At 35.8% G+C, this 16783-nt stretch overlaps 1 protein-coding gene and 1 non-coding gene across 5 annotated transcripts in view; one reads left to right on the forward strand and one right to left on the reverse strand.

Annotated features, from left to right (window-relative positions):
- Positions 1 to 2370: 2370 nt before the first annotated feature.
- Positions 2371 to 16783, reverse strand: part of RBBP8 (RB binding protein 8, endonuclease) — an 80135-nt gene continuing 65722 nt past the window's right edge. For 3 of the 4 annotated variants that reach the window (XM_043889299.1, XM_043889296.1, XM_043889298.1), the window contains 7 exons: positions 15811 to 15899; positions 14794 to 14908; positions 11143 to 11286; positions 8961 to 9030; positions 6951 to 7047; positions 4119 to 4260; positions 2371 to 2773 (listed from right to left, as the gene is read on the reverse strand). In XM_043889299.1, the coding sequence (XP_043745234.1) occupies positions 2676 to 2773; positions 4119 to 4260; positions 6951 to 7047; positions 8961 to 9030; positions 11143 to 11286; positions 14794 to 14908; positions 15811 to 15899 (755 nt within the window). In that variant the 3' untranslated portion in view covers positions 2371 to 2675. The remainder of the gene's footprint in view (positions 2774 to 4118; positions 4261 to 6950; positions 7048 to 8960; positions 9031 to 11142; positions 11287 to 14793; positions 14909 to 15810; positions 15900 to 16783) is intronic. The other variant, XM_043889300.1, reaches the window with a different exon arrangement.
- LOC122685119 lies at positions 9308 to 9414 on the forward strand. Its single transcript, XR_006338284.1, has one exon. It is a non-coding gene; the product is annotated as a U6 spliceosomal RNA (small nuclear RNA).

The raw sequence follows: 16783 nt of genomic DNA on the forward strand, positions 1-16783 counted from the left end.
CACAGGTGTGTTCTTTAAAACTTGCCCCTTTGGGAAAAAAAATTGTCAAGATTTGCCTGATTCTAATACTTGTATGTATTATACCTCGTAAAGATAAACGTGCTTTGATGAATGCTTAAGAAACGTGTTGTTCATTCACTAAACTGTGTCTCTTTGCAACCCCATGAACTGCCAGGCTCCTCTGTCCTCCACCATCTCCCAGAGTTTGCTCAAATTCAGGTCCACTGAGTCGGTGATGCTATCTAAACCTACTAGTGTTATGTAATAGCTTTTTGCAACACTATTTCTTTTTGGCAATTTCATTATGAATTAAAGATGACCTAGGGAGAAATCTTTGCAGTCTTTCAGAGTTGTTTTAGAGGGCCTAAGAATGTTCTCCAAGTTTTTAAATACATAAGCTAGATGCAATTTAAATTGAGTTCCTAATACGTTAAGCCTACTAACAGCTGCCTTTCCAGTTGGATTTGGGGAAATTTTTCACTACATGAAAGGTGTTAGGAATATTCCTCTGCTTCACTTGTTCTTTTCTCTAGGTAGCATGTTATTATCTTCTGTATGTATCTGGGTACCATGATTAACTCATTCAGACTACTACCTCTGACAACCTTAGGTTTCAAATGGTTTAATCAGAATGCCTGTCACAGGCAAGAAAAGTGTTAATCTAATGTTAAGTGCTAACAGAGGTTTTGCATGTTTTCAAACATTTAAATCACAGGTCTTCAACTTTGAAAAGCTCACAGGTAACTTGAAACTATGTAACTACATACAAACAGTGACACATGTTTGTATGAAAATACAGTTTAACATGTATGATGCTTTACAAATGAAGACAGGCTTTTCATACATATTAAATACCAAACTGTACTTCTCCATTTAAATGTGACAAGTGTTTTTAAAAAGTGTCTATTACTTCATTTAAAGAGAGCTGATCAGCGGCAGATAAGAGACCTCAGCTTACCCAATCTCACAGAGTAATTGAGGAAAAATGAAAAATGCTGCTTAAGGGGTTGGAATGCTGTCAAGTCACTATCAAGTAGACAATCTCCTATTGTCCCTGCTTATGCTCCCTTTAAAAAAACCAAATCACTAGACGTATACAGCTATAACTGCTCATCCTGTGGTGCCCTGTTCCAATTCGGGTGTTTCTGACTCCTGCCTGTCAGAAGCACTACACTAAACAAGCTGATTCTTGAATCAGGCAACCCTGAGCTCTAACTTCACCTGTTATTAGAGGCAGCCGAATCACTGGGAAGGGCCTTCTGGAAAACTTTCTAAAGAGGGACAAAAACAAATGATGTGTGCTTTTTTTCTTTTCTCTTCTACCTGCCTAGAACATGGACATGATGCTAGAGGTGGCATAACTAATAAAAGAATGGAGGCCACATATATAGTATGAAAGAGCAGAAAGCTAGAAGAAATCTGGGTCCACCATGAGGGCACAGACCAGCTTTGGACCACTGATCTCCAAACTTTTCAACATTAGAAAAAAAAAACTAGTCATTTGTTATTTAATCTGATTTTGGGGTCGATTTTTTTCTATAGCTTAGTATTAAGTTGATTCATAAATTCACAAGATTAGTTGAAGATTAAAAAAAAATATATATGAAAAGTGTAGCACAGTTCCTGGCACATAGTAGGTGACCAGTGAATGGCTATTATTGGGAGAGATTAGTTGATTGCCAGCAGAGAACAAAAATCAAACACAGGATAAATAATCTGAGAAGGGAAGAGAAGAGAAGTGCTGAATAGAAGCTATAATAGAGCTGTTTAAAAAAAGAACTAAGATCACATTCAGAGCCAAACAATGTACAAAGAGGGTCTAACATATAAGTAGATACTAAATATAAGTGATTTCTAATCCTGTGAAAACATAAAACTGATGTCATTTAATTCACATGAAAACCCTGACCAATGAGGAAGATGAGGCTGGAATATTATGATCAGAAGATGTTAATCTATAATACATGGCAAAGGAAAGAAAGTTATTTGTAGTCACTTTGAAAGGAATTCACTACAGAATACTGTGTGTGTGCATGCTAAATCTCTTTAGTCGTGTCTGACTCTTTGCAACCCTATAGACTATAGCCCACCAGGCTCTTCTGTCCATGGGATTCTCCAGGCAAGAATACTGGAATGAGTTGCCAGTTCCTTCTCCAACAGAATAGTACTTGAAGTTAATGAACGAAAGAAGCTGAAAAGTTAAAGGAGTATTAAAATTTAGCATTTTTAAAAAGACTTGAAAGTTGGGCATGAGAATGATCTACATAGGAGAATAAAAATCTGTAATGTTAACATGAAGTCACTGCTGAATGTGAATAGCAAGGGAAGATGGAGTAAAAAGAAGAGAGGAAACAAATCAGACTATAGCTATTGTATTTTCAAAATTGTAATTAGGTATTACCAAATAAAGTAATATACAACTCTTAATTTAGAGTGCAAAATAAAAGCACCTCGTTATTTACAAGGTGCAAAAACAAGAAAATACAACATAAACTTATCCACATTTTTAAATAGTTGTCTGTGTGATGAGTAAATGCCATTTAAAAACACTTTCAATAGAAAAATGATTTATAAACCAGTTTACAGAAGATCAAAAAAAATCAACGTTTAACACCAACTTTAACTATAAATAACTAAAAAGAAAATTGTCCTCTCTTCTGTTTTTGCTTCAACATTTATGTCTTCTGCTCTTTGCCTTTTGGAGAAAACATTGCATTGTAAGGCTGCCGTCTTTTTGGACGAGGACAAGGATCAAGGTCTTCTTTAATGTAACCTTAAAAATAAATCACAAATTCAGAAGACTATATTTGCAACATACATATTTTAGCATATATCCAGTCAACATCTGTCTCATGTCATGCCTTTTAAGTTCACATGATTTTTCTATTAGCTGCTTGTGATGATGAATGATTTTACTACTTAGCATCAGTTTTCTCATTTGTACTAAAAATAAATGCAGACATTTATCAAATGTGCTGTATACAACATTGTCTGGGATAACTCACAGTCCTCTGCAGTAGCTTCCACTACGCCTATTTCACAGCTGAGCTTATGGATACCCAGGGAAGTCCGATAACTTGCTCAAGTTTCTAGAGCTGGGAAGGAAGTGAGTGGGGACTCTGCCAACATCTCACTCCAGAACTGGGGCTCTTAGGCACTTTCCTATTCTACCTCCCATTGGGTGCAAATGGGGACAAGTATTAAACATGATCTTTCGATTATAAGGATAAATTTTGGTGCTTATCAAGAAGACTTTTTTTCAGTAGCTATTCGATGAGATGACATGGTCCCTATACTCTTCAGACTATTTGATTCTCCTAAGGGTGTAGTTTTCAGGAAAGACTGTGTCTGCCAAACCCTGAGATGTAGTTTTCAGGAAAGACTGTGTCTGCCATACCCTGAGACCATATCAGGGGTGCAAACACAGGCTATATCCAGACTAATTCTATCTGATGAGCAAGCAGAGACATCACGTCAAAGAGGACCTGCTAAAAGGGAGAGTGGAAGTATGGTAACAGCTATAATAGACTTTGCATCTTTTGGAAAAGTTTCTTATGGCTAAAAAATTTGGAACTTTAAAGCTGCCTATGTTCTTCAGTTCTATTAAATGTAAGCACTGTATTTGAAGGAGTGAGTTGCATGCTAACAGTTTTCCAAACAAAAGTCTTTTTTACTCAAATATGGTTTATAAATAACTAGCATTCTTGATTAAGTGAAGTTTTAACATCCAAATTCACAGCAGCCTCTTAAAAAAAAAAAGATGCTTTTCAACAATATAAATTTGGCAACTTTTGTAAAGTTACTTTATTAAAAGTCATTTCAATGACTAGACAGAAGAGAAATTACTTTCCAAAATTTGAATGATAAAAAAAGCAGGTTAACACATACACAGTTCATTAACATGCTTGTAAACAATGATTCCAATGAAGTTATTTGAAGAGTTAAACGTAAACCTTTTATCTTTAGGAAACTGTATCTGTGCCACAGAACTGGCTCTCAACTTATAGCAGAAGGTAAAGAACCATGAAGAAAAAGTTTAATGTTTAGACTTGGGTATATATATGTTATACACAGTATTTTTTTAAAGAGTTCCAAAATGTCATAAGCTATACTCTCACCTCTTTCCATACAAGTCTGAGTAGAAGGAAAACCAACTTCCCAGAAATTCTCTGGTGTGTTGGGTGGAATGTAGCGAAATCGGTGTCTTGAGCAGGAAGCCAACTTCTTTTCTCTTTCTTCTGCTGGAAAATCTGCATAATACTGATAATAAAACTGGTTAGGTTTTCCACTGAGGAATAATAAATGTAGTGTTATGCTTATTGATTAAAAACCAGAAGCTAAAAAAACTACTAATTATTATTCAGCAAGCTAAGGAAAATGAATTCTTATGGATAATATTAGTAAGTTATACCACCTACCAGTAAATTACTACCTATAAATTACTGATAATAATTAGTGGTCTGTGAAATGTTTGCTCCACAAAGAAGAGGGCTCGTATAACAGTGTCAGGAAACATGCTGTTTCCTTCATCAATAGTATCACAATTAAAAAAAAAAGCCAGCTGAACTTTACAGTGAGTGTGCTCAGTGGTATAGCAGATTTACATACATACAAACTATTAATTTCTCTCAGACCAGTAACAAAAAAGCCAAGACCTGTGCTCTGAACAGCATATTTCTCAACTGTTATTTGGATATAGCGTGTGTTTTGAAGTAATTTTCCTTTCACTACAATTTTTTAAAATAAAAGTTTAGCTTTGAAGGTTGTAGGCTTCAAGACTTTGCCCCTTTAAACTAGATCTATCAATTAGGATCAAAAGCATATTATTTTTTGCAACTGTGACCATAAAGAACCTAAACTTCATGCAAAGAAAGATAAAACTTGTATGTGAAAACTATACAGGTCTTCAAGCTCTAGATCCAAAGAAAACAAAGCAATGGTGTAAAGTTTGATAAAACACAGATGACTGGATCACACAATCCAGCTAATTCTGTTTTACACTTGAGGAACTGAAAATCAAAGTGATATTTTACCAAAGGTATCACCTATTGAAAGTGGCAGACTTAGGATCAGAATTTTTTTTTTGAAGTGAGGGTTTTTAATATATTTTTCTTTCACACAGACAAAACAACAATAGGTGAGGGTGGCTGTAACACAGCGGGCAGGTGGAAGAGTGCTAGAAGATGAAGTCAGGAAATGGGGTGTGAGTTTGTTGTCCTTGATAAGGGCTTTGATTTCATTTCTTAGAGAAGACGACATTTAAGGATTCTGGGCAGAAGACTGACATGATTTAACTTTTATTCTAAGAAGATCATTCAGAAGAAGAGACTATTTATTGCTGTGTTCAACATACAATCAATAGCATTTGCTGACAGATCCATTACTGAGATATGAGAGATGAAAGAAGATACCTAAAAGATCTCTGGTTTAAACAACTAGGAGAATGGACATATAGAAGGCTCAGAGGTAAGGGCTGAGAACAGGAGGTAGAAAGTGTATGCTCGCTTTATGATGTGAAATTTGAGGTGACTATTACACAGCCATACATGTGCTGCATGTTCACTGAATATTTCACAGGGAATATGAAATAGGAAATAGTTCAGAACTGTAAGTAGATAGATAGTATTTAGATACATGTGACTGGCACTTTCACTCTTGGTCATGAAGGAATAACAGGGAACAGATTTATACTCTATCTTAAAAAACTAAAAAAAAAAATGGAATAAAACACATGAAACAATGTTTTCAGAAACTGGATAACAGCACAAAAAAATGATTTCTGAGAAGGAAAGTAAACTGTTTCCAGTGAAAGAGTTTTTTCTAATTGGTAATTTCAGTTCCAGTTATAACTAAAAACTGGAGGTTCAGTTAGTATAGATCACATGATATATTCAATTTGTATTATGAAAACTCATGATACATTGAGGGTTTGCTTGTTATCTCCAAACTGCTTTCCAAATTAGTGATCTCAGTGTACACTCTCACTGTTAGTTTATGAGAGCACGTCTCACCAAATGCTTACCTGCACTGTAACCTATTCACACATAACTTTAATGTGCTTGTGTGTGTGTGTGTGTGTGTGTGTGTGTGCATGCACTCAAAGTCACTTCAGTCGTGTGCGACTCTGTGTGACCCTACGGACTGCAGCCCACCAGCCTCCTCTGTCCATGGGATTTTCTAGCTATAATTTTTAAAAAGAAAATTTAAGGGGGAAATAAATACATTGCTGGAAACAAGTATCCAACAGCTAAAGGACAGCAAGGGAAGAAACAAAAACAGCAAGTTTCAGAAAAACACAGAACCTCCTAGGACTCTTTAGTAACAGAACAATTAGTGCAATCTACTTCAAGATACACATCTAGTCCAAGACACCCAAAATAAAAAAGGAAAATGCAGGTGGGTTCTAAGGATGGAGTAGAATCTGTTCATTCTATTTTTAGAAAGGAAAATGTTTAGGGGAAAAAAAAAGAGCTTATGGTTATACTGGTTATTTAGAAAAAACAATCATGAGTATACCTCATTTCCTGAGTGCTGATGTTTAAGTAAAAAATATTACAGCAAAGTTTCTGACTGAAATATCAAAATTTTCCCCAATAGTATATGTATTAAAGTCTCCACTATAATATAACACAAGGGGAAAAAATTAAAAGAAATACAAATAAATATAGAAAAAACAAATGGCATAAATGTCTTAAGCTGGAAGTAAGAACTAGTACTGAGGCTCCACATTCACTTAAAGAGAATCTAAGAGAAATGGAGGGCTTTCCTTTTCATCTATCTATATCTCTCAGGTCCCAGCCAGTCTGTATACTCTATGTATTATTCTGTTATTCTTGGCTCAAACTTGTTTCTAGATACAAATATGGTTTATATCTATGATTTTTAAATCATGCATATGAAGTCATAACTTCAAAAAAACCCCAAATGACAGTGTTTACATTTGTACTTACAATTTCACATTCCTTACATGTGTGTCCAAGTAATTTTCTTCTCTCTTCTTTCTTCCGAACAACCTCAATATGAGGAAAATTTTGTAATTCAGTCTCTCTGGGGGAAAAATAAATTAATGTTACTATAGAGACCTTTGGTTTACATTTTAAATTAGCAAACGTGAGCATCCAGAGGAAAAATAATCCCCATTCATTCATTTTATTTGAAATGCTTCTTCAGTATGTGAGAGACAAAAGCATTTCTTCATCTCTCTTCACTAAAATATTAAGTGCCTACTACATATCAGATATTTTTACAGATACTTTTCTCTAACTGAAAAAGATAACTATTACTTCCTATTTTTGCCTCTGGCTGGCTGAAATTAGTTATTAGGTTGTGTGGTAAACTATAAAACAACCTAATTAAAAAGGAATGCTGTATTATTAAACTCAGTAACTGGTATTCAATAACATAACTGAAAGAGACTACTGCCTCTGTTGACTCAGTTTCTAGTACTATGAAACCATATATCAGGGCTAACCTGCTTCTCCCCAAAGAACAGATTCATTTGTCTGCATGTAATTTGCTATTTTCTCTAACAATTTCTTTTGTTGCTTCTGTCCACCACCTTAAATTCTTCAAAATATTAGACACAACTATCATTTGTGCTTGGGTGGCTCAGATGGTAAACAATCCGCCTGCAGCACAGGGGACCCAGGTTTGATCCCTGGGTCTGAAAGATCCCCCAGAGAAGGGAATGGCTACCCACTCCAGTACTACTGCCATGGAGAATTCCATGGACAGAGGAGCCTAGTGGGCTACAGTCCATGGGGCTGCAAAGAGATGGACTGAGTGACTAACACTTTCGCTTTAAATGGATCAGATCCTACTATGAACCACTGGAAACCTAGGAAGGGTCAAAGTTACTGAGGTATTACAGATTAATGAGGTATGCAGTACTTTGGTCAGAAAAAGCAATCAGGAATCTTTATTAATATACTTGTGTCCTGCTTTAAGAAGCCCAATATAGAAGACTCAAAACTTAGAAGTAAGTGAAGACTTACATAACATCATCATTTGTTTGTAATAGAAAATAACCCCAGTGAATTTAAACAGTCTGACTAAAAAAAAAAAAAGATATTTTAAAATGACTTGTGGGTATCAGATCTACTCTTTTGAGGTATTTTGATAGGTGGCAGTGCTGTTCTTCAAAGGAAAGCTTTAAATGCTCTATTTCAAAATGTGTAAGGTTCGAGGTCCTTACTGTGCATAAATCCAACAACTCTCAATTATGGATCAACAGTGAACTTAAAAAGGAAGACTAAGAAAGAAGAGATAAAACAATATTGCTACAACTATACTTTCTTTCAAACAGTTTATGGACTCCTAAGTTTATACAGAATTTAGTCATGTCCTTTGCTCAAAATCTCATCTGTTTCTGTTTAAATTTTTTTTAAGATTTAAAAATTCTCCTAAAATAATTCTGAAGCACAAACCTAAGGTTTGCCACCTAGTTAGTGAGTGAAAGTCACTTAGTCTTAGTCGTGTCCAGCTCTTTGCGACCCCATGGACTATACAGTCCATGGAATTCTCCAGGCCAGAATTCTGGAGTGGGTAGACATTCCCTTCTCCAGGGGATCTTCCCAACCAGGAATCGAACCCAGGTCTCCCATACTGCAGGCGGATTCTTTACTAGCTGAGTCACCAGGGAAGCCCAAGTTACAGTATTCAACAAATTCCTGAAGTTCAAATACAGTTCACAATAAAATAGGATAAGAATGAAGTATGTTATAATAAAGCAGAAAAAATAACTGTCACCACCATCCAAAAAAGGGTGTGATGGTAAAAAAAAAAACTTCCTTATTTTAAAAATTTGTCATTTTTTATACCTGAGTTCCAGTTTTGTTATGGTCGGAAGGGGCATTCTATTTTAACCAAAGTAGCAATTTTCACAGTTCAGAGATGCTCTGACAAAGATAGTTCTGTTGTACTTCCAATCATATTGCTGGTATTAACCAAGGCCAACATACCTATCATCACCTTTAAAATATGGCTCCACAAATGCTTTCTGTTTGACTTTATCTTGTTTATCACCAGGAGCTATAAACAAAACAAGCATACCACAAACTTATTGTAGAACTTACTGAAAAGTAATTTGGTTTTTCTGTGGGGAAAAAAAAGACATATGCCAAAACATCTATTTTTATTGGATTTCATACTCTAGGCCCTAGGCAATTAGTTTAAGTTCTCTGTAATGAATTCTTTCCTTTCTTTTTCATCTGCCTAATAAGAAGAGTGCTGATTATCTCACCTCAGAATTACTGAAGAGATAAAAATCATAACCATAAAAATATTTTAGACTTTAAAGAACTACTTAGTGCTCGCTTCGGCAGCACATATACTAAAATTGGAACGATACAGAGAAGATTAGCATGGCCCCTGCGCAAGGATGACACGCAAATTCGTGAAGCGTTCCATATTTTTAGAAGTATCTAAATAAAAAAAAAAAAAAAAAAAAGAACTACTTAGATGCCTATTATCATTTGGCACCAAATGACAATAACAAGACAGGTTTTAATCTGTTCACTTATTAGTCCTGTTGACTTTTATAATGTGACTTTAAGGTAGTTGATAAATAGGAAATAAAAAGATTTAAAAATTTTTATTAGAAAACTGGTGACAGAATAGGAATGAAAGCCCCTGGACCTGAATTTCAAGTTGTCTAGACTCAAATAGCTAATTGCTATCATCTGTTCAAATTATGAAAATTTATTGAGCATTGTGCTAATGTAGAACTGGGGAGGCCAGGTCTGCCGTCTTCATGGAATTTACACTGTAGTGAGGGAAATAGACATTAAGCAAGCAGACAGCTGAGGCTACCTGAATATCTCAGGTAATAACTGATGATTAAAGAGAAGTCAGTCATGACAAGAGTACGAATGGTGAATGTTCTAGGTAAAGGTCCTCAATGGCAAAAAGTCTGGTACATTATACAATGTATAAGGAGGACAGTGTGATTAATTCAGCCAAAAAAGGGAAGTGTTGGGAAAGATGGGGGCAGGGTTAGGTGTTGGGTGGGCAGGTACCCAACCATGATGGGCCTTGGGAGCCAAGAGAAGGAGTTTGAATTTTAAGTGCACTGGGAAGCCACTGAAGACTTTAAAACCATCTACTTTATTGAGGCATAATTTACATATACTGAGTTTAAGTGCACTAAGATGAATTTTGACTAGTGTATATTCCAGAGTAGAAAGTGAAAGTGAAGTCGCTCAGTCGTGTCCAACTCTTTGCAACCTCATGGACTGTAGCCTACCAGGCTCCTCCGTCCATGGGATTTTCTAGGCAAGAATACTGGAGTGGGTTGCCATTTCCTTCTCCAATATTCCAGTGCAACTGCTACGCAAATCAAGATACTAAACATGTCCATGCAAGTTACCTATTCTGTTGTCTCTCACGCACAAGAACATTCTCTTATGTCTCTTCCCTCCCCTACAGTCACTCATTTAATTTCTATCACTGTAGCTTAGTTATGTCTGTTTTAGAACTTCATATCAATGAGATGATATACCATATATTCTTTTCCATCTTTTGCATTTGTCTAGCTCAACAAATTTTGGAGACTAATCCATGTTGCTGAGTCTAGTAGTTACCGCCTTTTCGTTGTGAAGTAGTATGAACATGTTTTCATTTTTTGTGGGTATACACCGAACAGTGGAATTGCTAGGTCACAACACAGGTATATGCTTAACTTTACAAAAAACTGACTGACCTCAATAAAGCTGTTTAAAAAGCCCCCTGCTGAACTGGTTTCCAAAGTATAACCAATTTTCTACTCCATTAGCAATGCGAGAGTTCCAGCTGCTCTTCACCCTTGCTAGAGATACATGTTATCCACCTTTCCAACCATTTCTGTGGGTGTGAAGTATTGTCACCATCCCTGATGTTCAAGAGTGTTGACCAGCTTTTCATGTGCTTACTGGCCATTCAAATATCTTCTTTTCATTGAGGCATAACCCTCTGAACTATTTTTGGTAACTCTTCTATTACTCTGAAATTATCTTTAAAAAAAAACTGAAAAAAAATTTATTCAATAAACATCAAGTTTTAATTGTTAAGATACCTCATTAGGCCTCTGTTAATAAGACTGATAACTTACTTTACTAAAATCAGTGTAATGGAAAAAAAACATAATTTGAAAGAAAATTGCCTTACTGTTTGTTTTTTTTGTAGTAGTTGACAATTCCTTCTCTTCATCTGCTACCTGGGGGAAGCTCTCTGCCAAACAGGACTTATATTCTTCATGTGTCGTCCGATCAAACATGTCTTCCAAGCTATCATTCATCTTTCTTTCTCCATCTATGTGAAAGAGCATCGGCTTAGGCCACAAGTAAGTGTTTTGCTTTCTAGGTAGACTAATACATAGAAACTTGTAAGAACTGCCACAAAATAATTTAGATGTGTATTAGGCAAGAATAAACCCCAAGTCTGGGTAATTACTGTACATTTACAAAGGTTTTTAATGTTATGCCTTCAACTGTCCTTTATTTATGTGAAGAAAATGCTGGTTTTTTGTTACTGTCATTATAAATGTTAAAACATCTTTTTCTATCAGCTCATGTATAATTCATAGTAAACCAAAAGGAACTACCAAAGGAATTGTGAGGAAGAGAAAATACAGCAATAATAAATGGTGAAAACTATGAAGTTTAAATAAACTGTATAAATAACTGACATAAAAATCTCTATAGAGTTTTGTTTAGTTCTTTTTCTAATGTAGCAGAAAAGTATGCTCTTGCATTATTATGAACACTTGGTAGTTCAGTGTTATAGAAATAGTGAATTCAATTCCATATTTGATGTGCAAATGCTAATTTCATCTTCAGAGTACTAACTGTTAGGTGGGCCAAAAAATTTGTTTGGGTTTTTCTGTAAGATGGTATGGAAAAACCCGAATGAACTTTTGGGCCAACCTAATACATTTCCACTATATAATCACATTTTTAAAAACACCAGTTTACCAAAAATAGAAAGAAATTCAGTTGGCTAACAAATGTGACAAAACTGGAGCCTGCCAGGATTACTCTATATAATCACTACCGCCTCTCCCAGTGCAGATGCTCTAGCGCCTCAGCCCGTTTTCTCTTTCTCCAGCACTTACCATCATCTAGCACTTAACACTTGTTTCTCCCCTATTACAACGTAAATTCCATGAGAGGCAGGTACTTTTGTTTACAATTTGCTCCAGTTCCAGATATAGAATTGTGTCTCCATAATTATTGAATGATGAAACATTTGTTCATTTTTCATTCTGAGGATTAAATTTGTAAGTAAAAATAATTCCTGTGTGCTAGGCATTCCCAAAGCATTCTGTATATGCTGTCAGTAAATCATAGTAAGTTAATGATTTCTTTTTGTTGCTGACTTCTGACTGTAAAATGCTTGAGGACAGACTACATCCTTTTTTGATATATAAGGATATATATCTACCATAGCATCTACTAAGTCAAACACAGATATAAAAAATTTTTTTTGAATTGAATATTAGCAGTACCATTTAATGGTATGTTTCATCTTTAAGTTTATATTTCATCAATTCTAAGTATGAAAAAAACCCACCTTATGGGTAAAATGGGCAGATTGTTTTTTCCTAAGTATGGGCTCAACAGTATCTCCTATCCCACCTGCTGTTCTTATAAATGTGATCATGGCACTCCTCCTATTGAGTCCAGATCATAAAAATGCTGTGCACTTCTACCTTGCTCTTTGGGGATGCTTACTCTGGGAACCTAGTCTCTGTGCGGTAAGGAAGCTCAAACTAGCCCACATGGAAAGACTGTATGGAGAAACCCTGAGACTGAATGATGAGAGAGCAGCCAAGAGTCTCCCATCTATCTAGTCCTCTGCTGTTCCAGCTCCAGCTACTATCTGTATGAGAGAGACCCTGAGATAGAACCACCCAGCCCAGCCCTTCCTGAATTCCCGAGGCACAGAAACTATGAAAGATAAAAAAAATCGTTATTGTTCTAATCCTCTGCTTTACTGGAGTGACTTATTGTACAGCAACAGTATTATGCCTTATTTAGCCGAAATTATCTCCACTCATTAGCTTAAGTTCTAATTTCACCTCCATAAGTTACTTGTTTCAAATGTATTTGGGAAGCTATCATCTTCTTAGATTAACTAGATAAATTAGAAGCCAAAGCTGCCATACTTTAGTTTTGCCCTTTTCTACAAAACTGAGGAAAATATCAGGAACTGGTAGGAACAAAATAATCTTAAAAGCAAAATCATCTTCTTAAGAAGAAAGTTACGTAAGTGTCATTCACTATAAAAAGACAGTAAATCACTGTTAAGGTTTTCCTTTTAGTAACTACTGTCCTTTTCACCATAGGCAGCCAGCTGTTTGATTGTATGGATAATTATTCGTTACTAAACAAAGAATTAAGGAAAAGGCTGTTAAAATTTTCTTACTTACTGCATTTACTGAAGTGAGAGATAAGGTTTTTTTTTTTTTTTTTTTAATATTGTAGTGGTTTTTGTCATACATTGACATGAATCAGCCATGGATTTACATGTGTTCCCCATCCCGTTCCCCTCTCCCACCTCCCTCTCCACCCGATCCCTCTGGGTCTTCCCAGTGCACCAGCCCTGAGCACTTCTCTCAGGCATCCAACCTGGGCTGATGATCTGTTTCACCCTAGGTAATATACATGTTTCGATGCTGTTCTCACGAAACATCCCACCCTCGCCTTCTCCCACAGAGTCCAAAAGTCTGTTCTGTACATCTGTGTTTCTTTTTCTGTTTTGCATAAGAAGCAAGAACAAGACCTGGGACCCTGAGCAGGTAGACTGGAGAATACAGGAAATGCACAAACAGTCTTGAGTGTCCTCAGTTTCTAATAGAGGATCATTGGAAAATGCCTCTGCTTTTAGCCCTGCATCCTGATATGGCAGGTCCTAACTCTTCAACACGTGAGGGTGATGAAGGACAACTATTCACAGTCTAGTTGATCTCGTGTCACATGCCTCTATATCAGAAACATTGCTAAGGTGGTGCCAACCCAAATCTTTCCACTGTTCCCACCTCTTTCAGAAAATCAAGGCTTTAGATGAAGAATTATCAGTTTCTTACTACAAAGGGCTGTAGACCCCCTAGTTTAGCCAAATCTCCTTTTCTACAGAAAAAGAAAATGGCAGAGTCACTCATCATATACACTATTAGTCTGAGTTTACCGCTCATTTGCAAATCTGTACTAAAGAGTGTCAAAAGAGTTGGACAAGACTTAGCAACTGAACAACAACAACTAATACTTCTACGTAGAATCCACCCTTTTTCTCCTTATCACATTGCTTTGGAAAATAATATTTCTAAAACAGGACTCTCAAGATTCCCTTTATACCTTTTATCGAAAATATTATCTTAACAAGGGATCAGGAAACTTTTTCTTAAAGGGTCAGGCACTAAGTATTTTAGGCCTGTGGGGCCATAAGGTCTCTGCAGAAACTACTCAATTCTGCTGCTGTGTCACACAGGCAGCCGTAGGCAATAAATTAAACAAGTGAGTGAGGCTGGGTTCCAGCAAAAATTTACTGACAAAACTGGCAGCTGGTTGAAGTTTGCTGACCCCTGGACACAACTTGAATTCTTTTGAAAATAAAAATATTTTTTACTAAAGGTTTTTGTTTGCTGAAATATGGAAACTAAGTTTTACTAAAGAGAAGTCTACTATTAGTAGAACGGGGGGAAAAACTGATTTATGGTGAAAAGGTCATTTATGCTCTTCAGTGCAATGGTATGACTATAAACTTCCTTCCACTTTGTATTAAAATTAAAAAACAAACAAACAAAAAAACAAATCTTACTTGGACTCTCTTCTCGCTTCTGCTCTTGCTTCTTCAGTTTTAACAGCATGGTTTCACTAACCAACGTACAGTCCATGTCCACTGTCTCTCCTGCTAATCTTGACTGACTGCCATCCTGAATAAATGTTTAAAAATTCAAAATTTTAACCGTTATCCCTTTATGACCTTATAGTTACTTTTTGGTGGAGGGGGGTGGTAAAAATATACATAACATAAGTGTTACCATTTAAACCATTTTTTAAGTGTACACTTACACTTTAGTAGCATTAAGTAATATTTACTTTTACCCAAAGGAATATAGATATATTATATTTTACAGGCATTTAAACCTAATGTATTAGCTTTGATATACAAGCATCATCTCTCAAGTCCAGGAAAAGGACTGCTGCCAAGGAAGAGAGAACTGTATGTTACCAAAATCCCTGGAGCTTCCTTCCTCCCTAATCTGCTTCACAGAAATGAACATCAATGTACACTGAAAAGTTCGTAAGTCAAATTTGACTTCTTGATGGCTATGGATTACTCTAGCAACTGTTAAATATTTTATTAATATGCTACCATGTGCAAGAGAACTTCTCAAACTATGTAGAACCTAAATACAAGCCAAAAAAGTAATTTCTGCTATGAATGTTAACTAAAAAGAAAATACACAGCATTTAAAGAAACAGCCAACTAGGAAAAATGAAATTTTTTTCTTGAAAGTATGTTTAGTTAATCAATGCATATGATAGTTTTGATAAAAAATTAAATTATTTAATATGTAATTAGCATTTGACATTATTTTAAAACTATATTTTTCAGCAAACGTTTCTAAAAAGTCAGAAAGTATTATTACCCTTTCAAAAATACCATAAAATTGGAAAATAAATGTTATTATTTTGTAGTTTTCTGAATAAATATATGAAGGTTGTAAGAGGTGTGTGACTATCTCAAGGTCACAGAATGAATCAGGGGAGCAGGGTGACTAACAATACACTAGAATAACCACATGGGCTCTGATTCTACTTTCTAACTTACCTTTGTATCATCTACAGTAACATTTGTTTTATACTGAGAAAGGTCTGCTCCTGGATCTATACTCCACTGGATATTTTCAAAGGATACATCTTAGATAAGGAGAAAAAATACACAATTAAAAACTGATTTTTAAAATTCTCATCACTTTAAAACATTACAGGACTCACAGAATGAGAAAAATATTTCCAAATCATGTGTCTTAATAGGACTTATACTGAGGATACATAAAGAACTCTCACAATTCAATAATAAGACAACCACTCCAACTGAGAATAAGTAAAGGACCTGAATAGACAATCCTTCAAAGAAAATGAAAATGGCCAGTAAGCACATGAAAAGAAGCTCAACATCATTAGCCATCAAAGAAAAGGCAAACCAAAAGCACACGAGATATATTAATAACTTCACACCCATAGGATGGCTAGAATCAAAAAGACAGACAATGAAAACAAGTGTTGGTGAGAATATGGAGAAACAGGAACTCTCACATGCTGCTGGTGGGAATATAAACTGATGTAGCTCCTTTGGGAAAAGACAGATAGCTCCTCAAAAGGCTAAACATAGAGTTAGCATGCATGTGCTGTGCTTAGTCGTTCAGTCCTGTCCGTCTTTTTGCGACCCCGTGAACTGTAGTCCGTGAGGCTCCTCTGTCCATGGGGATTCTCCAGGCAAAAATACTGGAGTGGGTTGCCATGCCCTCCTCCAGGGGATCTTCCTAACCCAGGGCTAGAACCCAGGTCTCCCGCATGGCACGCAGATTCTTTACTGTCTGAGCCACCAGGGAAGCCCCAGAGTTAGCATGTGGCCCACCAATTCTACTTCTAGGTATAACTCAAGAAAAATGAAACTTACATCCACACAAAATTGTATATCAATGTTCAAACCAGGATTACTTGTAACAGTGAAAAACTGAAATAGTGAAAGAAGTCATGAAATATCATATATTGTACAATTCCATTTATATGACTACTTC

This window comes from Cervus elaphus, chromosome 27 (genome assembly GCF_910594005.1).
Source record: "Cervus elaphus chromosome 27, mCerEla1.1, whole genome shotgun sequence".
NCBI lineage: Eukaryota > Metazoa > Chordata > Mammalia > Artiodactyla > Cervidae > Cervus > Cervus elaphus.